The 25,130-nt window shown below is 41.4% G+C and overlaps 2 protein-coding genes across 3 annotated transcripts; both read left to right on the forward strand.

The window, feature by feature from the left end:
• Window positions 1-4,602: 4,602 nt before the first annotated feature.
• Window positions 4,603-7,001, forward strand: LOC149975659 (GTPase IMAP family member 2-like). The gene is made up of 3 exons (XM_090204207.1): window positions 4,603-4,752; window positions 5,022-5,206; window positions 5,597-7,001. Exons 1-3 carry the CDS (start codon window positions 4,737-4,739, stop codon window positions 6,614-6,616), a joined length of 1,221 nt encoding a protein of 406 aa, XP_090060333.1. The 5' UTR covers window positions 4,603-4,736; the 3' UTR covers window positions 6,617-7,001.
• A 266-nt stretch (window positions 7,002-7,267) lies between these two features.
• On the forward strand, window positions 7,268-22,380 carry LOC110485562 (dnaJ homolog subfamily A member 3, mitochondrial). Of its 2 annotated transcripts, XM_090204337.1 has the most exons (12): window positions 7,268-7,513; window positions 7,981-8,120; window positions 9,421-9,504; window positions 9,757-9,972; window positions 14,471-14,623; window positions 15,027-15,174; window positions 15,316-15,380; window positions 15,721-15,849; window positions 19,220-19,335; window positions 19,711-19,808; window positions 20,049-20,190; window positions 21,644-22,380. In XM_090204337.1, the coding sequence occupies exons 1-11, from the start codon at window positions 7,309-7,311 to the stop codon at window positions 20,174-20,176; spliced, it is 1,482 nt and encodes a 493-aa protein (XP_090060463.1). In that variant the 5' UTR covers window positions 7,268-7,308; the 3' UTR covers window positions 20,177-20,190; window positions 21,644-22,380. The 2 variants fall into 2 exon arrangements, with proteins under 2 accessions (XP_090060463.1, XP_090060464.1); XM_090204338.1 differs by lacking the exon at window positions 20,049-20,190 and having other exon boundaries at window positions 7,275-7,513.
• The last annotated feature ends 2,750 nt before the right edge of the window (window positions 22,381-25,130 follow it).

Consider the following 25,130-nt stretch of genomic DNA (forward strand, 5'->3'; position numbering starts at 1 on the left):
CACACACACACACACACACACACACACACACACACACACACACACACACACACACTGTGTTCTGTTATGGAGATGATAGGGCTGTTGTGGAGATGAACTCTCACTGCTTCTGCCTCTCTGGCTGTCTAACAATGTTTAGTTCTGTTCACTCACAGCACAAAGACTGTACAGCTGTGGGGTTGATAGAGAACTATGGCTGGAACCATAGAAATACAAGTCCATCCATTGCAGACCCATTGCATTGAATGGGAATGGCTGTTCTAGTAATTGTATTTCTATGGCTGGGATTCAAGGAGGAACATGTGGCTAAAGAGGTGTTTGTATATCTGTGGAGGTCTGTAGAGATCTGAATATTTTGGTGAATGAACTGTGAGTGTTTACCGTAAGTTAGAGAGGGAGAAAGGTAGAGGTCTCTAGAGATCTGAATGTTTTGTTGAATGAAGACGTTTACTGTGAGTGTTTACCATAAGTTAGAGAGGGAGAAAGGTAGAGGTCTCTAGAGATCTGAATGTTTTGGTGAATGAAGACGTTTACTGTGAGTGTTTACCATAAGTTAGAGAGGGAGAAAGGTAGAGGTCTCTAGAGATCTGAATGTTTTGTTGAATGAAGACGTTTACTGTGAGTGTTTACCATAAGTTAGAGAGGGAGAAAGGTAGAGGTCTCTAGAGATCTGAATGTTTTGGGGAATGAAGACGTTTACTGTGAGTGTTTACCATAAGTTAGAGAGGGAGAAAGGTAGAGGGCTGGAAAGGAGTAAATCCATTACAGATTTAGGATCTTCAATTCAGCCAGTTTGCTACATCCAGAAAGGAATCCTGCAGCAACAGGAAATGTTAGTAGAATTGATGGACATTTTTGTAGGTGTGATACATTTTCTGTAAGGGAAAATCAAGTCCCGAAATTTCAAAGTAGAAATTACAAACTTCCAAAGCCTTTTTAAACCTCAAAAACAGTACACGTTTTACATTTCCTGCATTGCAAGAAAGTTATTCTGCAACAAGGTGATCAAATGAAGATCCTACATCTGTACACACTTGAAACTCTCTATGTAAGTGCCTCTATGATTTAATAGAGCTGCCATGCTATGATGAAGGTCCAGCCAAGGTGTCCTCAACACAGTTCACATAAAAGCCTCAACCTTCTGAGGCCTGAAGATGACCATGAGATCTGACCAGAAAGAAAACTCTGAGTTACGCTACAACCAAGGCCCAGAGTTTTTCCTTGTTAGGGGTATATTCATTAGTGCTCACCATAGCTAACTGCACCATAAGGTTCATTAACAGAAAACGTTTTGCAACGAAAACGAGAGTTTCTATTGGAAAGAAATCAGATAGGTCCCGCCCTGTTTCGATCCGTTTGCTTTTGTTTGGCTCTGTTTGGTCCCTAGTGAATACACCCCAGTACACGTGCTCACACATGTTACAGTATCACCCTTCATTTAGGCTGCATAGAGTAGTCCGGGTCACCAGTGTTTTCCCATGTAGCTTAGGCCCTGAGGTTATGGATAGCTGGGCGGCCCTCTGTCACAGAGAGAATGATGTATGGCCGTTTATTACCGTCATTCATTACCCCAAACACGGTCATTACAAGCAACAGTCAACCACAGGGTTGATGGAACGTTTAGGGCTGAACCCTCCCTGCCGACGCTTTGAACTCTGCTGGCTGGCTCTTTATGACATCACAGCGGGGTGTAGGCTAATGACGGGCGGAGAGCGGAGGGACGGGGAGAATATGGATCAGCCGACCCAGCCCCCAGCTCAACTGACGCTGTCCCAATTCCCAAACCCTTGACCCCATGCATTTACCCACAACAGTTGAACATTCTCAACAGTTTCCCAAACAGAACCAGTTATAGGCCTACATCCAGAAGTACCAGGTTTGGTGAGAGAAACACCCTGATTCCAAACTAACAGATAATACACTATACCTTATAGATAGCATTGAAGACACAACATGGTGAGGATAGAGTTAAACACAGCCAAACATTCAGCTGGTTGTAGCATTAAAGACACAACATGGTGAGGATAGAGTTAAACACAGCCAAACATTCAGCTGGTTGTAGCATTAAAGACACAACATGGTGGGGATAGAGTTAAACACAGCCAAACATTCTGCTGATTGTAGCATTAAAGACACAAAATGGTGGGGATAGAGTTAAAGAGTTGCTCAATCTGTGCCTGTTGTTCAGTGTGATATTTACAGTAGTCCGTGGCCAATGTCAGACGTCTCCTGAAAAATGCATTCCACCAAGACAGGCCCAGCTGGGATGCTATTTAGCAGGTTGCCTTGGAGATGGAGGGGAATGGCAGAGGGAGAGAGAGAGAGAGAAAGGGAGGGAAGCGAGGGAGAAAAAAAGAAAGAAAGGAAGTTTAACTTTCTTTCATCTCTTGTCACGTCACAAGTGACATCTACTCAACAACCTCTCTCTTTCACTGACATGATAGTGACATATGTTCCTCTGAAATCCCTTTCACAGTCCTACTTGCTACTTCTCATGCCAATGCACAGCACTTTACTGGTCGTGTTAGTGAATAGGAGAAGACAGCCCAAGCTGATTGTTCAAAGTAACACGGTGTAAAATGATCTCTATGCGATGCACACCCAACAAACTTCCACAGAAAAAAGGTATTTAAATAATATAATTTAAAAAATCAGAATACACACATTTGCTACCAGAACTCAAACAGTGAGTGAATAGTCTTCTTCTTCTCTTTTCAGGAGACAGCCCAACCCAAACCTAGCACCTTTCAGTCCTTATCAATATCATGTCAATATCAAACTTGACTGGTCAGTCTGCTCAGTAGTGGTCCATTTTACAACTACACAAAACACGGTCTGACCTAATCTTGACCTCTCACTGCAGATGGGACAATTTAATTCTCCCCCTATTATCTGTGGTGAGTGCTATCCCAGGATCCTTGAGACCCCCCTACCTTAAACCTTAACCCCTACCTTTACCCCAACCCTAACCATTTAAATATCAATTTCAATGGGGTACGGCCATCCCAAGGATTGCAGATATCACAGACCTATTATCTATCTGTGTCTTCTTTTGTTGACCTTTCACCCCTCATCCCTTCACTGGCCTTATGTCCATTCCGTGCAGTCAAATCCATGATGAGATTAGATTGGATTAAATGTGATGGTTGCCATGGTGACGGGCCCCCATCTTGAGTTTTGATGTGAGGCTGCTTCACGTCAAGGTTGTCTGTTATTGGCAGGATCATTTTACAGGTTGTGGGAAAAGGTCTGCAGCATTGTCACATGGATCTGCGGTATTTTAGGTCATTGTCAATAGCATTGGTTTTTGACTGGGATGGATTATTTGTGGCAAAGTATCGCCATCTAGTGTTTGGAATGGGAGGTGACAGTGAGTTGAAAACAAGGAAGAGCATTCAGTAAATTTAGAGCAGTGGTGACTGCAGTGGTGAAAAAAGTACTCAAATCAAATTGTATTTGTCACATGTGCCGAATACAACAGGCTGCTGCTGCTACTCTCTGTTATTATCTATCATAGTCACTTTAATAACTCTACCTACATGTACATATTACCTCAAATATCTCGACACCAGTGTACTCTGTACCAGTACCCCCTGTATATATCCCAGCTATTGTTATTTACTGCTACTCTTTAATTATTTGTTAATCTTATCTCTTACTTTTTTTATAGGTATTTTCTTAAAGTCAAAACTTAAAGTATAAATAATTTCAAATTCCTTAGATTAAATAAACCAGACGGTACAATTTTATTTGTATTTTTTTAATTTACGGATAGCCAGGGGCACACTCCAACACAGACATAATTTACAAACAAACCATTTGTGTTTAGTGAACCCACCAGATCAGAGGCAATAGGGATGACCAGGCATATTTTCTTGATAAGTGCATGAATCAGACTATTTTCCCGTGCTGTGAAGCATTCAACGAGTACTTTTGGCTGTCAGGGAAAATGTATGGAGTAAAAAGTACACTCTTTGTAGTGAAGTAAAAGTTAAAAGTTAAATATAAATAGTAAAGTAAAGATACCCCCCAAAAAAACTTAAGTAGTACTTTAAAGTATTTTTACTTCAATAATTTACCCCACTGGATGGTGGGAGGCTGGTGGGAGGAGCTATAGGAGGACACTCTCATTGTAATGGCCGGAATGTAAAAAAGGGAACTTGGTCAGACATGTGGTTTCCATATGCTTGATCTGTTCTATACAGTTCTATTTATTCCATTCCAGACATTACATGAGCCTGTCCTCCTATAGCTCCTCCCACCAGCCTGGATTAGAGCCACCATGCCCAGAAATGACTCTTTGGTTTAGATACTACAGTAAGACCATTTTTTAACTGATCTGCTTGTTACCATAACCAGCGTCCTCTTAAAGCACCATTTCAAAACAGCAGTAAGCTTCATGTCCAACACCTTAGGTTTCATTGAAAGTATCAAATTGCACATCTTTCTCACCAAACAGCTATAGTCACCTGTTTGCTTTAATCACATCTGAAAATATTTTACCTAAAGGTTTACTCATTTATGCCTTTGGCTGTTTATTGCCCCAAGTCATTCATTGGCCAGATTTATACAAAACATTCATGTTTTATATTACTGCTATTCATGTTTTATATTACTGCCATTGTACAAAGTACAGATTCCTAGACGAGACGTCAAAAACCTGTCAGTACTATAGAACTGCTGGTGAAAGGTAGTTGAAGGGGCATTTGAAGTGAATGTGGTTTGGCTGATTCAACATGAAAAACCCATCTGGTGAGTTTAGTTCTGTATATTATTTTGCTCTAAATATAAAGATATAAGATACATACGATTACTAGCCTAGTCAAAACGGCATACTCTTGCCTTGGCTCAGACTTATGTTCACAATGTATCGTACACAAGCTGACACCCATTATAATGTTTGCTTTATTTTTTTTATGTGTAAAAGTAAAGTCTAAACAGTGTTCAGATTACCCCTGGCAGACAACTTGTATAATATTCAAACCTTAATAGCACTAAATCCTTCCCTCTTTTGTGTCCAGAACGTACATTGGTTGTCATCGGCAACCCTGGAGCTATATCATGGGCTGCCCTGGAAGGAGGCGAAGAGAAGCCCCTGAGGACCACCAGACTCTGGGTTACTACAGGCACCATCTCAGGACGCCCCCTCTCTGTGGTAAACATGCCTGGTGCAGTAACCACCACCCAGAGCCAGGGGGCGCTACAGGTGAGTGTGGCGTGGCACAGTCTGCTGTGCTTGTGTATGCCTTGTGTCTGCCTTGACACACGTCCCAAGGATTCCAGATAGCAAGGACCCATGTTTTTGTGTCTGCTGTTTGTCTGTTTTGGATTTCTCTGTTGTTGTTTCTTGTTCTTATTTATGTTTTTCTCTGTAGAGTGTGTTGAGACTGGGTGAATCTCAATTGTACATCCTTGATTCCACCTGTCACATCCCCTTGCCTCGTTCTGAAAATACATTGGAGGAACACCAGATCTTCTGCTCCAATCTGCTTTGAGAAGGAGACAAGGAGGGAGGACGTGAGGAATAAAGGAAATATAATTGAGATTTACCCACTGTGAAAGGCACTTCAAATAAATTGTGACAACTTATCTACAGGACTGGGCTCTGGAGTGTCTGTCCCTGTCTGAGTGTTCCAAGGGGATCCACTCTTTCCTCCTGGTGGCGCCGTTGGGTCGTCTCACAGAGCAGGAGAGAAGAGGGGCTCAATGCATCCGAAGGATGTTCGGAGAGAAGGCCCATGGCTTCACTCAAGTCCTCTTCACCTACGAGCTGGAGCAGAAGGATAGTCTTGAGGATCTACTGAAGGAGAGAGAGGCCCAGAGGCTGGTTGAGGAGTGCGGGGGACGTTTTCACGTCTGCCCAAAGAGCATTGGTGAAGAGCTGGAAGTCACAGGGTTACTGGGAAAGGTCGACTCCATTTTGGATCAGGGCACAGACCGCTGCTACACCGTGGAGATGCACCAAGAAGCTCAACCGCTATTGGTGGAGTTTAGGGAGCAGCTTAAGGGCCTATTGGATGGCTTTATCAGACTTAAGGAAATTATCAATGCAAGGGAGAGAATGCAAGTGAATGTGGAGAATTTGGAACACAGGATCTTCAGAGAGAAGCTAGCGAGGCTTCAAGATGAGCTCTTGTTGAAGCAGATGGAGAAAGAAAGAGACAGTGGCATGGAGGTCCAGGCGCTGAGCTTTATATATGAGTTGGACAGGTTAGTTGACAAGCTTGCCCTAAAAAGAGTGAGAGCAGTCGAGGAGGACCATAAGAGCAGAGAGGACGTGCAGAGGTTTAGGGAGGAGTTGGGGAGGATGGTGGATGAAATGGTTACCAATCAGAAACACAAGCATAGACAGATGTGTCGGGAGAAGGGAGAAGAAGAGTGGGAGCTTCAGAACTTCAGGGAACAGCTAGAAAGACTGAAAAACAACATGAAAAAGACAGAGAAGAGAGGGAACAGGAAAGAGAAGGAAGGAGTTTGTGAAGGGGGCAGGAAAGAGAAGGAAGGAGTTTGTGAAGGGAACAGGAAAGAGAAGGGAGGGAAGGAGTTTGTGAAGGGGGCAGGAAAGGGGGATGAGGGAGAGAGAGATTCCAGAGGGAAGCACGGAGGGAGGGTTTGACATGGGTCAACAGTTTAAAGGAATGATGCAGAAGTTGGGGAATATCGGGAATATCAGGAAAAAGAGGAGAGGAGCTTGGAGGAAAGGAAAATGTGATTAAAAGGGTGCTGGAAATTATCTATAGATTCTAGCTATTGGCTACATTAATTTAATACATTATTTTTTATGGGTGACATTCTATGATGCATTTTAAACAAATCAATGAATGTTGATGATATTGTGTGTCAGGTTGTTGCATGATTAACTGTTAAATATTTGTTACTAATTCATCATAGGATTAGAGAATAAACAAATGACTTTACCACATATCATTCATGCATTAATCATATGCTTACCATGCTGAACTTGAATTCAATAAAGATGAATCCAAATAATAACAACAAAACAATACTGCACATCCATAATAACTTAGAAAGATGTAAATAATCATAGAAATAAAACATTGTATCTCAGTGCTTGCCTTGCCTCTCTGACCTGTACATTTATATGTTTTATTTTACCATTATTTAATTAGGCAAGTCAGTTAAGAACATATTCTTATTTACAATGACGGCCTACACGGCCGAAAGTGATGCAGCCTTGATCAAACCAGGTACTGCAGTGACGCCTCTTGCACTGAGATGCGATGTCCAATATATATCCTATATCCCGCACATGCGCAGTGCACCGCAGGCCTCTGTAGCGATGCAAAGATGGCGTCCTCCGTGGCTATCTGCAATGCACGTTTACTCAACTCTGTAGGACTGTCTTCTGGCCACCGTCGGGCTTGGTCGCTGCTTGCCTCGGCTAGACATGGAGAAACCTGTGCCACGGCGATCTTGGGGATACAACGGTGCAGGATAGGGGGCGACTTTGGCTGTTTGAGACCTGAAAATGCAGTGACATTGAGACTCACAGGTGAGAGGAGGAAGGACTGTCTGGAGTTGGTGTCAGTGAACCTAGGTAGTAGTTTGTCACTATAGAAAGATATGTGTTTTGTCAATCATTCTGTAAATGTCGTTTTTGTGTTTTCATGTCGCGATCAGACATTAGACACTTGGTCGGTACAGCTGCAACAACAATGTGCAGTAGCTGGACGTGCATGATGTAACGTTAACTGTCCTCAGTCAATGGTCAAGCACAATATGTACATGACACAATCTACAGTGTCTGCACTGATAGTTAACTACTAACTAGCGAGTCCGTACAGCTAGCTAGCTAGCTAGTACAGTACACTTCGAAATGCATTATTCTCATTATTTGTCGAGCTAGTTAGCTATGTCTAACACAGACATGCCAAACACCATTACCCAGAATGCTCTGCTTCAATACAAGGACAGAAGTTATGGCTCTTTGACGCAGCTCATATCTCCTTCTCTCCACAGGACTGAGGTCCCCCCATGTTGTCAGCAGTAGTCACTCCTTCCACACTAGCTGCTCCTCAGCTAACAAACAGGACTTGTATGATGTTCTGGGGGTGCCTCGCACAGCCACTCAGAAAGAGATCAAGAAAGCCTACTATCAGGTGAGAGGGTTGTCTATTAGGAGAGCCTGCACCTGTAGCTCTGTTGCTGTGTGGGTTGTTGTTGCAGAAATATAGGCCTAGACTGTTGTCATTATGGAGTTCTAGAATGTTCATAAACATTGAAATAGTACATGGCCTTGTCCAGTGAAATCATCTGGGTAGGCTATATAATACCATTGGTCTATCATATTCCAGATTAGAGGCCGACCGATTATGATTTTTCAACGCCGATACCGATTATTGGAGGACCAAAAAAGCCGATACCGATTAATCGGCCGATTTTAAAATAATAATAAAAAACAACTTTTTTTATATATAATAATAATAATAATAATATATATATTTTTAAATGTTTTTATTTTATTTGTAATAATGACAATTACAACAATACTGAATTAACACTTATTTTAACTTAATATAAAACATCAATAAAATCAATTTAGCCTCAAATAAATAATGAAACATGTTCAATTTGGTGTAAATAATGCAAAAACAAAGTGTTGGAGAAGAAAGTAATATGTGCCATGTAAAGAAGCTAACGTTTAAGTTCCTTGCTCAGAACATGAGAACATATGAAAGTTGGTGGTTCCTTTTAACATGAGACTTCAGTATTCCAAGGTAAGAGGTTTTAGGTTGTAGTTAATATAGTATTTATAGGACTATTTCTCTCTATACCATTTGTATTTCATATACCTTTGACTATTGGATGTTCTTATAGGCACTATAGTATTGCCAGTGTAACAGTATAGCTTCCTTCCCCATCCTTGCCCCTACCTGGGCTCGAATCAGGAACACATCGACAACAGCCAGAATCGAAGCATCGTTAGCCATCGCTCCACAAAAGCTGTGGCCCTTGCAGCGCAAGGGGAATAACTACTCCAAATCTAAAAGCGAGTGTCGTTTGAAACAGTATTAGCGCAAACCCAGCTAACTATCTAGCCATTTCACATTGATTACACCAGCCATTAGGCTGATAGGCTTGAAGTCATAAACAGCAATGTTTTTGCGAAGAGCTGCTGGCAAAACGCACGAAAGTGCTGTTTGAATGAATGATTACGGGCCTGCTGCTGCTCAGTCAGACTGCTCTATCAAATCAGACTTAATTATAACATAATAACACACAGAAATACGAGCCTTAGCTCATTAATATGGTCAAATCCGGAAGCTATCATTTCGAAAACACTCGTGGAGTGCAATGGTTAGAGCGTTGGACTAGTTAACTGTGCGATTGTGCGATTGCAAGATAGAAACCCCTGAGCTGACATGGCCATTCCGATTAATCGGTTGACCTCTATTCCAGATGGCTAAGAAGTACCACCCAGACACCAACCAGGATGACCCTCAGGCCAAGGAGAAGTTTGCCAAGCTGGCAGAAGCCTACGAGGTAGGCATTCAATTGGTCCCTGGCCTAATTCTACAAATTCAAGTCCTGCATGTTTTCGACTGGCCAATAATTACATTTCCAATATATCAAAATGCTCTGCCAAGCCAGGCATAGGATCTGATGAGGAGCTGACCCTAGATCTGTACCTATTTGAGCAACTTCTAGTCTCTTCTATATTATCTGTAGATTGACAGTGACACCCAAACCCCTTAGCAATGACTGGGATATTGTTCCTGATGCTGTTCCCCCAAGGTGCTGAGTGACGAGGTCAAGAGGAAGCAGTATGACACATACGGGGCGGCAGGCTTCGACCCCAGCCAGGCGGGAGGGGGGGCGGGGGGACAGCAGTACTGGAGGGCCGGGGGGGCCAGCGTCGACCCAGAGGAAATGTTCAGGAAGATCTTCGGAGAGTTCACAGGAGCGCAGGGTTTCGGAGACTTCAACAGCATGTTTGAACAGAGGCCAGAGGTGTGGTTATAACATTTTATAACAGATGAATAACCCGGTTATAACATGTTTCATGATTCGGTATAGAAGTAGAATAGGTAGAATGTACAAGTTCTAATGAACAGCAACGTTACATGATTTCATGTGAGTGTTTAGAGCTCAGTTATTCATATTCATCCATATGTTTTAATCTGTAACTGCTCAGTTATTCATATTCAGCCATATGTTTTAGTCTGTAACTGCTCAGTTATTCAGCCATATGTTTTAATCTGTAACTGCTCAGTTATTCATATTCAGCCATATGTTTTAATCTGTAACTGCTCAGTTATTCATATTCAGCCATATGTTTTAGTCTGTAACTGCTCAGTTATTCATATTCAACCATATGTTTTCATCTGTAACTGCTCAGTTATTCATATTAAGCCATATGTTTTAGTCTGTAACTGCTCAGTTATTCATATTCAGCCATGTGTTTTAGTCTGTAACTGCTCAGTTATTCATATTCAGCCATATGTTTTAGTCTGTAACTGCTCAGTTATTCATATTCAGCCATGTGTTTTAGTCTGTAACTGCTCAGTTATTCATATTCAGCCATATGTTTTAATCTGTAACTGCTCAGTTATTCATATTCGGCCATATGTTTTAGTCTGTAACTGCTCAGTTATTCATATTCAGCCATGTGTTTTAGTCTGTAACTGCTCAGTTATTCATATTCAGCCATATGTTTTAATCTGTAACTGCTCAGTTATTCATATTCGGCCATATGTTTTAGTCTGTAACTGCTCAGTTATTCATATTCAGCCATATGTTTTCATCTGTAACTGCTCAGTTATTCATATTCAGCCATGTGTTTTAATCTGTAACTGCTCAGTTATTCATATTCAGCCATATGTTTTAATCTGTAACTGCTCAGTTATTCATATTCAGCCATATGTTTTAATCTGTAACTGCTCAGTTATTCAGCCATATGTTTTAATCTGTAACTGCTCAGTTATTCATATTCAGCCATATGTTTTAATCTGTAACTGCTCAGTTATTCATATTCAGCCATATGTTTTAATCTGTAACTGCTCAGTTATTCAGCCATATGTTTTAATCTGTAACTGCTCAGTTATTCATATTCAGCCATATGTTTTAATCTGTAACTGCTCAGTTATTCATATTCAGCCATATGTTTTAATCTGTAACTGCTCAGTTATTCATATTCAGCCATATGTTTTAATCTGTAACTGCTCAGTTATTCAGCCATATGTTTTAATCTGTAACTGCTCAGTTATTCATATTCAGCCATATGTTTTAGTCTGTAACTGCTCAGTTATTCATATTCGGCCATATGTTTTAGTCTGTAACTGCTCAGTTATTCATATTCAGCCATATGTTTTAGTCTGTAACTGCTCAGTTATTCATATTCAGCCATATGTTTTAATCTGTAACTGCTCAGTTATTCATATTCAGCCATATGTTTTAATCTGTAACTGCTCAGTTATTCATATTCAGCCATATGTTTTAATCTGTAACTGCTCAGTTATTCATATTCAGCCATATGTTTTAATCTGTAACTGCTCAGTTATTCATATTCGGCCATATGTTTTAGTCTGTAACTGCTCAGTTATTTATATTCAGCCATATGTTTTAGTCTGTAACTGCTCAGTTATTCATATTCAGCCATATGTTTTAATCTGTAACTGCTCAGTTATTCATATTCAGCCATATGTTTTAGTCTGTAACTGCTCAGTTATTCATATTCAGCCATATGTTTTAATCTGTAACTGCTCAGTTATTCATATTCAGCCATATGTTTTAGTCTGTAACTGCTCAGTTATTCATATTCGGCCATATGTTTTAGTCTGTAACTGCTCAGTTATTCATATTCAGCCATATGTTTTAATCTGTAACTGCTCAGTTATTCATATTCAGCCATATGTTTTAATCTGTAACTGCTCAGTTATTCATATTCGGCCATATGTTTTAATCTGTAACTGCTCAGTTATTCATATTCGGCCATATGTTTTAGTCTGTAACTGCTCAGTTATTTATATTCAACCATATGTTTTAGTCTGTAACTGCTCAGTTATTCATATTCAGCCATATGTTTTAATCTGTAACTGCTCAGTTATTCATATTCAGCCATATGTTTTAATCTGTAACTGCTCAGTTATTCATATTCAGCCATATGTTTTAATCTGTAACTGCTCAGTTATTCATATTCAGCCATATGTTTTAGTCTGTAACTGCTCAGTTATTCAGCCATATGTTTTAATCTGTAACTGCTCAGTTATTCAGCCATATGTTTTAATCTGTAACTGCTCAGTTATTCATATTCAGCCATATGTTTTAGTCTGTAACTGCTCAGTTATTCAGCCATATGTTTTAATCTGTAACTGCTCAGTTATTCATATTCAGCCATATGTTTTAGTCTGTAACTGCTCAGTTATTCATATTCGGCCATATGTTTTAGTCTGTAACTGCTCAGTTATTCATATTCAGCCATATGTTTTAGTCTGTAACTGCTCAGTTATTCATATTCAGCCATATGTTTTAGTCTGTAACTGCTCAGTTATTCATATTCAGCCATATGTTTTCATCTGTAACTGCTCAGTTATTCATATTCAGCCATATGTTTTAGTCTGTAACTGCTCAGTTATTCATATTCAGCCATATGTTTTCATCTGTAACTGCTCAGTTATTCATATTCAGCCATGTGTTTTAGTCTGTAACTGCTCAGTTATTCATATTCAGCCATATGTTTTCATCTGTAACTGCTCAGTTATTCAGCCATATGTTTTAGTCTGTAACTGCTCAGTTATTCATATTCAGCCATATGTTTTAATCTGTAACTGCTCAGTTATTCAGCCATATGTTTTAATCTGTAACTGCTCAGTTATTCATATTCAGCCATATGTTTTAATCTGTAACTGCTCAGTTATTCATATTCGGCCATATGTTTTAGTCTGTAACTGCTCAGTTATTTATATTTAGCCATATGTTTTAGTCTGTAACTGCTCAGTTATTCATATTCAGCCATATGTTTTAATCTGTAACTGCTCAGTTATTCATATTCAGCCATATGTTTTAGTCTGTAACTGCTCAGTTATTCATATTCAGCCATATGTTTTAATCTGTAACTGCTCAGTTATTCATATTCAGCCATATGTTTTAGTCTGTAACTGCTCAGTTATTCATATTCGGCCATATGTTTTAGTCTGTAACTGCTCAGTTATTCATATTCAGCCATATGTTTTAATCTGTAACTGCTCAGTTATTCATATTCAGCCATATGTTTTAATCTGTAACTGCTCAGTTATTCATATTCAGCCATGTGTTTTAATCTGTAACTGCTCAGTTATTCATATTCGGCCATATGTTTTAGTCTGTAACTGCTCAGTTATTTATATTCAACCATATGTTTTAGTCTGTAACTGCTCAGTTATTCATATTCAGCCATATGTTTTAATCTGTAACTGCTCAGTTATTCATATTCGGCCATATGTTTTAGTCTGTAACTGCTCAGTTATTTATATTCAACCATATGTTTTAGTCTGTAACTGCTCAGTTATTCATATTCAGCCATATGTTTTAATCTGTAACTGCTCAGTTATTCATATTCAGCCATATGTTTTAATCTGTAACTGCTCAGTTATTCATATTCAGCCATATGTTTTAATCTGTAACTGCTCAGTTATTCATATTCAGCCATATGTTTTAGTCTGTAACTGCTCAGTTATTCAGCCATATGTTTTAATCTGTAACTGCTCAGTTATTCAGCCATATGTTTTAATCTGTAACTGCTCAGTTATTCATATTCAGCCATATGTTTTAGTCTATAACTGCTCAGTTATTCAGCCATATGTTTTAATCTGTAACTGCTCAGTTATTCATATTCAGCCATATGTTTTAGTCTGTAACTGCTCAGTTATTCATATTCGGCCATATGTTTTAGTCTGTAACTGCTCAGTTATTCATATTCAGCCATATGTTTTAGTCTGTAACTGCTCAGTTATTCATATTCAGCCATATGTTTTCATCTGTAACTGCTCAGTTATTCATATTCAGCCATATGTTTTCATCTGTAACTGCTCAGTTTTTCATATTCAGCCATATGTTTTAGTCTGTAACTGCTCAGTTATTCATATTCAGCCATATGTTTTCATCTGTAACTGCTCAGTTATTCATATTCAGCCATATGTTTTAATCTGTAACTGCTCAGTTATTCATATTCAGCCATATGTTTTAGTCTGTAACTGCTCAGTTATTCATATTCAGCCATATGTTTTCATCTGTAACTGCTCAGTTATTCATATTCAGCCATATGTTTTAGTCTGTAACTGCTCAGTTATTCAGCCATATGTTTTAATCTGTAACTCTTTCTCCCTCTCTCACACCTTATTACCTTCCTCCATTTTTCTCCCACTATACCTCCATCTCTTTACCCTTTTCTCTCTCTCCCCTTTCCTGTCTCTCTGTTCCCTCCCTCTCTCTCCCCTTTCCTGTCTCTCTGTTCCCTCCCTCTCTCTCTCAGTTTGTGATGGAGCTGACGTTCACCCAGGCAGCTAAGGGAGTGAACAAGGAGATGACAGTGAACCTGGACGGTGCCTGTCAGAGATGTGACGGTAAAGGTAGCGAGCCGGGAACCAAGGTCCAGCACTGTCACTACTGTAATGGCACCGGCATGGTGAGTGGTGTCAACCTACTGTCACTACTGTAACGGCATGGTGAGTGGTGTCAACCTACTGTCGCCGTCAGGGACCAGGGCCTGTATTCCCAAAACGTTACACAATGATTTATTATGATTTAAAAGGCGAAACTGATCCTAGATCAGAACTGCTACTTTGAGTACAGGCCCTGATGTTTTACATGGTTGTCTCCACCATGACCGTATCCCTTTTATAAAACAGGCATCTCAGGGAGGCAGTAGCCATTCTAAATTCATTATCTACTCAATTTACTTCAGGGCTTAACTTTTTTGATCCGCACTCCCATAACGTAAGGCACCTTTATTATCATTAAAGTGTAGTAATAGCCATGTTAAAAATGTCTGATCATCTTAATGTTGGTCTCTGTGCTGCCCCCTGTAGGAGTCTATAAACACCGGTCCCTTCATGATGCGCTCTACGTGTCGACGCTGTGGTGGGCGGGGCTCCATCGTGACCACGCCCTGTGTGATGTGTCGCGGCTCGGGACAGACCAAACAGAGACAGACCGTCACCGTGCCTGTACCCGCAGGTGAGAGAGAGGGGTGTGAGAGAGAGACACTGACTGACGGTGTGTGTCTCTGGTTGGGCCAGGATACGAGGAGACAATTGTTCAATGATGTGATGTGAAAATGCAGATTGACTTCAGACATGGACTGATGTTGTCTTGCAGGAGTAGACAATGGACAGACTGTACGAATGCCAGTGGGGAAGAAGGAAATCCACATCACATTTAGAGTAAGTGTGGACAGCATTTAGCTAGTTGTTTACCCTCCCCTTCAACGAGCTCCCAGACATCAGTTATACGACGCTATGCTTTTACTTTCTCTTTGGGAGATTGGGTGCGTAGATATCTGAAGTATTATTCATGTCAGTCCATGTTTGATTGATTGTGGTTCTGATGATCCAACTTTGCTTTGCCTGACCCACCTGAAGCCTTACTAATATTCTGGAGACCTATCCTCTATAAAAAAACATTGGGGAAACAATTGTATTTTTCTCATTTGTGAGACACTTATTATGACACTGTTATATTTGTGATGGTTCTGATGGTCCGGTATCTCCTTCTTCTCTCCAGGTCCAGAGGAGTCCAGTGTTCAGACGTGATGGGATCAACATCCACTCTGATGTCCACATCTCTGTAGCGCAGGCTATTCTGGGGGGCTCTGCTAGAGCACAGGGACTCTACAACACCATAGATATACAGGTGGGAGAAAGAGTTAGATCTCTGTAGGCCATGCTATACTGGGGGGCTCTGCCCGGGCACAGGGACTCTACACACACTCACGGCCAGTTTGTAGGTACACCACACTGTTCACCAAACTGAATCGCTCCTACAAACAGTGAGTCATGTGACCGTGGCTTGTTGTATAAAGCAGGCAAAAGGACATCAAGGCATTCATTGTCTGTTGGATTAAGTGTTAGACTGGGTAAAAGGAGTGACCTAAGGGACTTTGAGTGTGGTATGATCGGCAGTACCAGGCGCACCGGATCCAGTATCTCAGAAACGTCCGCCCTCCTGGGCTTTTCACGCACAACGGTGCGACAAACAAAAAACATCCAGTCAGCGGCAGTCCAGTCGGCTGAAACAGCTCGTTGATGAGAGAGAACATCCAGTCAGCGGCAGTCCAGTCGGCTGAAACAGCTCGTTGATGAGAGAGAACATCCAGTCAGCGGCAGTCCAGTCGGCTGAAACAGCTCGTTGGTGAGAGAGAACATCCAGTCAGCGGCAGTCCAGTCGGCTGAAACAGCTCGTTGATGAGAGAGAACATCCAGTCAGCGGCAGTCCAGTCGGCTGAAACAGCTCGTTGATGAGAGAGAACATCCAGTCAGCGGCAGTCCAGTCGGCTGAAACAGCTCGTTGATGAGAGAGAACATCCAGTCAGCGGCAGTCCAGTCGGCTGAAACAGCTCGTTGATGAGAGAGAACATCCAGTCAGCGGCAGTCCAGTCGGCTGAAACAGCTCGTTGATGAGAGAGAACATCCAGTCAGCGGCAGTCCAGTCGGCTGAAACAGCTCGTTGATGAGAGAGAACATCCAGTCAGCGGCAGTCCAGTCGGCTGAAACAGCTCGTTGATGAGAGAGAACATGCAGTCCAGTCGGCTGAAACAGCTCGTTGATGAGAGAGAACATCCAGTCAGCGGCAGTCCAGTCAGCTGAAACAGCTCGTTGATGAGAGAGAACATCCAGTCAGCGGCAGTCCAGTCGGCTGAAACAGCTCGTTGATGAGAGAGAACATCCAGTCAGCGGCAGTCCAGTCGGCTGAAACAGCTCGTTGATGAGAGAGAACATCCAGTCAGCGGCAGTCCAGTCGGCTGAAACAGCTCGTTGATGAGAGAGAACATCCAGTTAGCGGCAGTCCAGTTGGCTGAAACAGCTCGTTGATGAGAGAGAACATCCAGTCAGCGGCAGTCCAGTCGGCTGAAACAGCTCGTTGATGAGAGAGAACATCCAGTCAGCGGCAGTCCAGTCGGCTGAAACAGCTCGTTGATGAGAGCGGTCGAAAGGAGAATAGCAAGAATTGTGCACGCTATCAGGCGTGCCACAAACATACAAATAACGGCGCAGAACGACATCTTGGAACGCACAAATTGTCGATCCTTGTCACTGATGGGCTATTGCAGCAGACGACCACACCAGGTTCCACTCCTATCAACTAAAAACAAGGAAAAGCAGCTCCTGTGGGCATGTGAACACTGGACACTTGAGGAGTGGAAAAACATCACCTGGAACATGACAGCGAGTTCAGTTTAGTTGAGTGGCCTGGACAGTCCCCAGACCTCAACCCTACAGAGCATCTTTGAGATGAGATGGAATGAGATGTTTGCAGCATGAATGTGCCACCAGTCCAATCTGCAGTAACTGCATAATGCCATCGCGTCAGCATGGACCAACATCCTTGTGGGACGTTTCTGACACATTGTAGAATACCCCAAAGAATTCAGGCTGTTCTGGAGGCAAAAGAGGGGTCTGACCCGGTACGAGGTGAGTGTATACAGGTGCGAGGGAGGGAAAAGGAGGCAGGAGGGATGGAAGGAGAGAGAAATAAGTTGTTTTCTGCCCGGTCACAGGGACTATACAACATTATAGGCATCCATGTGAGGGAGGGGAAAAGGAACTGACTGTTGAATTTATCTACATGAAGTATTTCAATGTTTGGGTGTCATTTTGTTCAGTATGTATTTCATTACCACGTCTTTCAATCTGACAACCATCTAGAAATATGACATTAGATACATTACACTGACCTAGTCAATCTGACAACCATCTAGAAATATGACATTAGATACATTACACTGACCTAGTCAATCTGACAACCATCTAGAAATATGACATTAGATACATTACACTGACCTAGTCAATCTGACAACCATCTAGAAATATGACATTAGATACATTACACTGACCTAGTCAATCTGACAACCATCTAGAAATATGACATTAGATACATTACACTGACCTAGTCAATCTGACAACCATCTAGAAATATGACATTAGATACATTACACTGACCTAGTCAATCTGACAACCATCTAGAAATATGACATTAGATACATTACACTGACCTAGTCAATCTGACAACCATCTAGAAATATGACATTAGATACATTACACTGACCTAGTCAATCTGACAACCATCTAGAAATATGACATTAGATACATTACACTGACCTAGTCAATCTGACAACCATCTAGAAATATGACATTAGATACATTACACTGACCTAGTCAATCTGACAACCATCTAGAAATATGACATTAGATACATTACACTGACCTAGTCAATCTGACAACCATCTAGAAATATGACATTAGATACATTACACTGACCTAGTCAATCTGACAACCATCTAGAAATATGACATTAGATACATTACACTGACCTAGTCAATCTGACAACCATCTAGAAATATGACATTAGATACATTACACTGACCTAGTCAATCTGACAACCATCTAGAAATATGACATTAGATACATTACACTGACCTAGTCAACCTGACAACCATCTAGAAATATGACACCAGATACATTACACTGACCTAGTCAATCTGACAACCATCTAGAAATATGACATTAGATACATTACACTGACCTAGTCAATCTGACAACCATCTAGAAATATGACATTAGATACATTACACTGACCTAGTCAATCTGACAACCATCTAGAAATATGACATTAGATACATTACACTGACCTAGTCAATCTGACAACCATCTAGAAATATGACATTAGATACATTACACTGACCTAGTCAATCTGACAACCATCTAGAAATATGACATTAGATACATTACACTGACCTAGTCAATCTGACAACCATCTAGAAATATGACATTAGATACATTACACTGACCTAGTCAATCTGACAACCATCTAGAAATATGACATTAGATACATTACACTGACCTAGTCAATCTGACTACCATCTGGATATATGACATTCGATACACGTTATAGTGACCCTAGTCTTGCTTGTCCAAGCTGAAGGGTCTACTTGGCTTGTCGCTAGACACACTGGCAGATGTGAAAAGAGACTGGATTGACCGAACCACTGCCTTCTGTTTTGTAGATCCCTCCAGGTTGCCAGGCCGACCAGAAGATCCGTCTTCAGGGAAAGGGGATCCAGAGGATGAACAGCTATAGTTATGGAGATCACTATGTTCACATCAAGATCAGAGTACCTAAGTAAGAGAGACAGAACAAACACACACACACTCCCAGAAACACACACAAATCAAATCTAGTTTTATTGGTCACATACACAGATTTACAGATGTTATCGAAAGAGAAGCAACATGTTTGTGTTTCTAGCTCCAACGGTGCAGTAATACCTAACAATACAATATGAAACACATAATACACACACAATCCCATAGGAACGAGAAACAGGGTGGCGTGTCTGTCGGCGCCATCTGGTGGAGAGTCTGACGTTAACACAGACCCATTCACATTACTCTGCCTGTTGTCTATCTAGCATGGCTTTGTGTGACTGCTGCTTTCCCTTTTTCACGGTTAGAATAGTGTGTTATTAACCCTCCCTCTGGTCTTCTACCACTGTAGGAAGTTAACCCGGCGACAGCAATCCCTGCTGCTGAGTTATGCAGAGGAGGAGACTGACGTGGAGGGGACTGTCAACGGAGTCACTGCTGCTACCACAGGTAGGTTGTTTATACCTGGGAATTATACTATATAGTTCCACATCACCTTGTCTTCTCCTGCCACTGCTAGCCTGTCCCCTCTCAACACACACACATGGTAAATGCTTTACTTCATCTACAAATCACATTACAGCCAATAAGGACTCAAACATTTCAAACACACGCCAAGCACACAAGTGTTAAAACATGCAAACATGGGCCGTATTTTGGCTGATGCATGTAGTACCTGTTTTTGTCCAGGTGGGGGCAGGAGTGGTCAGAGCTCTGAGTCTGGGGCAGGACAGGGCAGAACAGAGGGGCAGGAGAAGAAGAAAGAAGAAGAAGAGGAGAGCGGCATCCTTTCCAAAATAAAGAAAATGTTTAGCTGACAGCCACACCTCAGGTAGGACCCCCCCAACACCCTAAACACTAGCTGTGTAATGTGTGATAGTCTGACTAGACCATGAATACTACACCTTCAGAATACACACACACTAACATATACATTTCTCCAACCTGCAGTTTGGCTGTCCTATAGTACAGTGGTTCCTATAGTACAGTGGTCCCTATAGTACAGTGGTCCCTATAGTACAGTGGTCCCTATAGTACAGTGGTTCCTATAGTACAGTGGTCCCTATAGTACAGTGGTTCCTATAGTACAGTGGTCCCTATAGTACAGTGGTTCCTATAGTACAGTGGTTCCTATAGTACAGTGGTTCCTATAGTACAGTGGTTCCTATAGTACAGTGGTTCCTATAGTACAGTGGTTCCTATAGTACAGTGGTTCCTATAGTACAGTGGTTCCTATAGTACAGTGGTCCCTATAGTACAGTGGTTCCTATAGTACAGTGGTCCCTATAGTACAGTGGTTCCTATAGTACAGTGGTTCCCAACCTGCGGTGTAGCTGTTCTATAGTACAGTGGTTCCTATAGTACAGTGGTCCCTACAGTACAGTGGTTCCTATAGTACAGTGGTTCCTATAGTACAGTGGTCCCTATAGTACAGTGGTCCCTATAGTACAGTGGTCCCTATAGTACAGTGGTCCCTATAGTACAGTGGTCCCTATAGTACAGTGGTCCCTATAGTACAGTGGTTCCTATAGTACAGTGGTTCCTATAGTACAGTGGTCCCTATAGTACAGTGGTCCCTATAGTACAGTGGTCCCTATAGTACAATGGTTCCTATAGTACAGTGGTCCCTATAGTACAGTGGTCCCTATAGTACAGTGGTCCCTATAGTACAGTGGTTCCTATAATACAGTGGTCCCTATAGTACAGTGGTTCCCAACCTGCGGTGTGGCTGTCCTATAGTACAGTGGTCCCTATAGTACAGTGGTTCCTATAGTACAGTGGTCCCTATAGTACAGTGGTCCCTATAGTACAGTGGTCCCTATAGTACAGTGGTCCCTATAGTACAGTGGTTCCTATAGTACAGTGGTTCCTATAGTACAGTGGTTCCTATAGTACAGTGGTTCCTATAGTAGTGGTTCCTATAGTAGTGGTTCCTATAGTACAGTGGTTCCTATAGTACAGTGGTTCCTATAGTACTGTGGTTCCTATAGTACAGTGGTTCCCATAGTACAGTGGTTCCTATAGTACAGTGGTTCCTATAGTACAGTGGTTCCTATAGTACAGTGGTTCCTATAGTACAGTGGTTCCTATAGTACAGTGGTTCCCAACCAGCGGTGTGGCTGTTCTATAGTGGATAATATGTAGGTCTAGATATACCTGCTGCTCATTCTTCTGTTCTATAGAACCAGCCTCACACCTGTAGATGTCTCCCACCAACCCTGACTAATATAGTCACTTTTGGAAGCATTTGTCTGACCTCGTTCCCCCCCATTTCCTCTCCCCAGGTAAGCGATCAACAGGACAATAATGGGAGAAGGTTAGCGACTGGCACTCCGTCCCGCTCACTACCCTCCCTCACATACCGCCTGGATAGAGGGAGAGAGAGGGAGGTAGAGAAATTGAGAGAGGGGTTTGGATTTGTAAGATCATCCATTTAGACACGGAACGGGCCACCAAGAAAGCCAAGCCCTGCCACACTGTTCAGTCCCAAATGACACAGGTGTTGGATTGAGGAACTAAAAACTAATTTCACCTGGAGGGGATTCAAAATGGACGTCAGCAAGGAGTACAGGAGAAGATTTGCAAAGAGAAGCGAAGACAATAATTTGAGCAAGCTTTTCACAGTGAGTGTGTTTCAGATACACAAATTCTGCACAGATGATCAGGACCTGTATTCAGAGTAGGAGTGCTGATCTAGGATCAGTTCCCCGTTGTCCATTCATTTTAATCTGAGGCTAAACTGATCCCAGATCAGCATTCCTACTATGAGACGCTTTATGAATACGGGCCCTGATCTTACAATGGCTGGTCTGGAGAAGTGTCTCAGGAACCACGTCCATAAGAGAGTGTTTGTATAATCTGTGCAGAATGTGTCTAGAACACTCCCATTGGCATCATGTTGTGGTCTGATAAAGGCTGATGCATTTAGTTGTATTGTCATTGTGGTGTTGTTGTATGTGTAAGGGACAACACAGCTGTGCAAGACTTTGTTAATAAAATACAACTTCATCATACATAAAAATGCTTAATTGTGGTCAACATAGTTGATAATCGTAGTTGTATCAGTGCATCTCTAAACCCTTCTGGAGTACAGTATAGGTGGACCATGTTTATTTGGCAGCAATTGGAAAACATAGTAACAAAGTAGTAGATATACTATATCTACTACAACAATACAGCCACATCAATCTATATGCACAAAAATAACAATGTTGGTTTCTCCATGTGATCTGTCACACTCTTTTCCCTCATCATTCCCTTTTCTGTTGTTTTCCCCTCACATTGTTTAACCAGTCTGCCTCGCTGTTCTCTGAACCTCAATCTTCTCTCGATCTCCTTCCATTCAAATCCAATTTGATTTGTAGCATACTTCATAAACAACAGGTGTAGACACAGTGAAATGCTTACTGGTCCACCCCAACAGCGTAAAGGAGAAAACATAATAGAAAAATAGTAACACAAGGAATAAATACACAATGAGTAACGATAACGTGGCTATATACACAGTAGCGTATGTGATGAGAGCAAGTGTGTGTTTCGACAGTATGGTTGTGTGTGTGTACACACACACGCGTGTTGCAGTGTCAGTGTGAGGGTAGAGTCAAAATAGTTAGTGCAAAAAGGGTCCGTGCATATAGGGTCTGTGCATATAGGGTCTGTGCATATAGGGTCTGTGTATATAGGGTCTGTGTATATAGGGTCTGTGCATATAGGGTCTGTGTATATAGGGTCTGTGTATATAGGGTCTGTGCATATAGGGTCTGTGTATATAGGGTCTGTGTATATAGGGTCTGTGCATATAGGGTCTGTGTATATAGGGTCTGTGTATATAGGGTCTGTGCATATAGGGTCTGTGTATATAGGGTCTGTGCATATAGGGTCTGTGCATATAGGGTCTGTGCATATAGGGTCTGTGCATATAGGGTCTGTGCATATAGGGTCTGTGCATATAGGGTCTGTGCATATAGGGTCCGTGCATATAGGGTCCGTGCATATAGGGTCCGTGCATATAGGGTCCGTGCATATAGGGTCTGTGCATATAGTCTTAACTATTTATCAGTCTTCTGGTTTGGGGGTAGAAGCTCAACAGGGTCCAGTTGGTTCCAGTCAGCCGGTGCATTGCAATATACTGTGCATGTTTTTGTTTTCTTCGTGGCTTTTTTCATTATTTGATCTTAGCGAATCACATTACAGCTGGGCATGGCACCAAATCAAGACATTCTCTAACTCAGCGTCTCATCTCCCCTCTCATTTTCTTAAATAAATTGTGTATCCAATGTAGAACCTGGTCGAACATCACATTAAATTTGATAATCATCGACGTTGTCAGCGTCGTCCTCCACTGCATCACGGTGCCGAGGGGCCCCCCAGGTTCATCACGCTGACTGATCTCAGTCTGCTCCCAACTCACTGTGACAAAAGGTAGAAGCAAAATTGAGTGTTGGGGTGGGACACTAAGGACTTGTAATAACTGGAGGGGGATCAGAGTGGACGCCAGCCAGTGTCTGCATGCTTGGCAAGGAAGGGAAGACGAGAAGATTAGCGGCAAGGAGAAGAGAGAACATGAGCGAGCACTTCACAATGAGTGTGTTCCAGACACCAACATTCTGCACAGACGCTCAGGGCCTGTATTCATAAAACTTCTAACAGTAGGAGTGCTCAGTGCTAACCAAGTCTATATGATATAACGATCCTATAATCTGCACAGTATTAGGGTGTCTAGAACACAGCCATTTGCATCATGTTGTGGTCTGATAAAGGCCGATGCATTTAGTTGTATTGTCATTGTGGTGTTGTTGTATGTGTAAGGGACAACACAGCTCTGCAAGACTTACCTAGGTTTAAATAAATTAAAATGTTATAGTAAAAACAATACTCTGTTATTACTGCCTTTTCAATCATGTGTGAATGAAGAATCAACCCATTGCAGATTACTTCATTTTGGTACTATTTTCACATGGTGTGTACATTGTATAACATCTTAATTGCCATGAAAGTGGAAATAAGTGACTAAGTGACAAATACATCAGACAATATGTCCAGAATAAGACAATACGTCTAGAATAAGACAATACGTCTAGAATAAGACTATGTCCAGAATAAGACAATACGTCTAGAATAAGACAAGAAGTCTAGAATAAGACAAGAAGTTGAGAACAAGACAAGACATCTAGAATAAGACAAGAGGTCTAGAGTAAGACGAGGTCTAGAATAAGACAAGAGGTCTAGAATAAGACAAGAAGTTGAGAACAAGACAAGACATCTAGAATAAGACAAGAGGTCTAGAATAAGACAAGTCTGCAGTAAGACAAGAAGTCTAGATTAAGACAAGAGGTCTAGAATAAGACAAGAAGTCTAGAATAAGACAAGAAGTTGAGAACAAGACAAGACATCTAGAATAAGACAAGAGGTCTAGAATAAGACAAGAGGTCTGCAGTAAGACAAGAAGTATATAATAAGACAATAAGTCTGCAGTAAGACAAGAAGTATATAATAAGACAATAAGTCTGTAATAAGACAAGAAGTATATAATAAGACAATAAGTCTGCAGTAAGACAAGAAGTATATAATAAGACAATAAGTCTGTAATAAGACAAGAAGTCTAGAATAAGACAATAAGTCTGCAGTAAGACAAGAAGTATATAATAAGACAATAAGTCTGCAGTAAGACAAGACGTATATAATAAGACAATAAGTCTGTAATAAGACAAGAAGTATATAATAAGACAATAAGTCTGCAGTAAGACAAGAAGTATATAATAAGACAATAAG

Source organism: Oncorhynchus mykiss, chromosome 17, assembly GCF_057628025.1.
Source record: "Oncorhynchus mykiss isolate SJ-2025 chromosome 17, ASM5762802v1, whole genome shotgun sequence".
Classification (NCBI taxonomy): Eukaryota; Metazoa; Chordata; class Actinopteri; order Salmoniformes; family Salmonidae; genus Oncorhynchus; species Oncorhynchus mykiss.

Coding starts and splice junctions, on each gene's coding strand:
- LOC149975659 (XM_090204207.1), top strand. Junction 5,207..5,596: donor AGAGCCAGGGGGCGCTACAG/GTGAGTGTGGCG, acceptor ACTTATCTACAG/GACTGGGCTCTGGAGTGTCT.
- LOC110485562 (XM_090204337.1), top strand. CDS start 7,309: ATGGCGTCCTCCGTGGCTATCTGCAATGCACGTTTACTCAACTCTGTA. Junction 8,121..9,420: donor TCAAGAAAGCCTACTATCAG/GTGAGAGGGTTG, acceptor CCTCTATTCCAG/ATGGCTAAGAAGTACCACCC. Junction 15,850..19,219: donor ACAACACCATAGATATACAG/GTGGGAGAAAGA, acceptor TCTGTTTTGTAG/ATCCCTCCAGGTTGCCAGGC.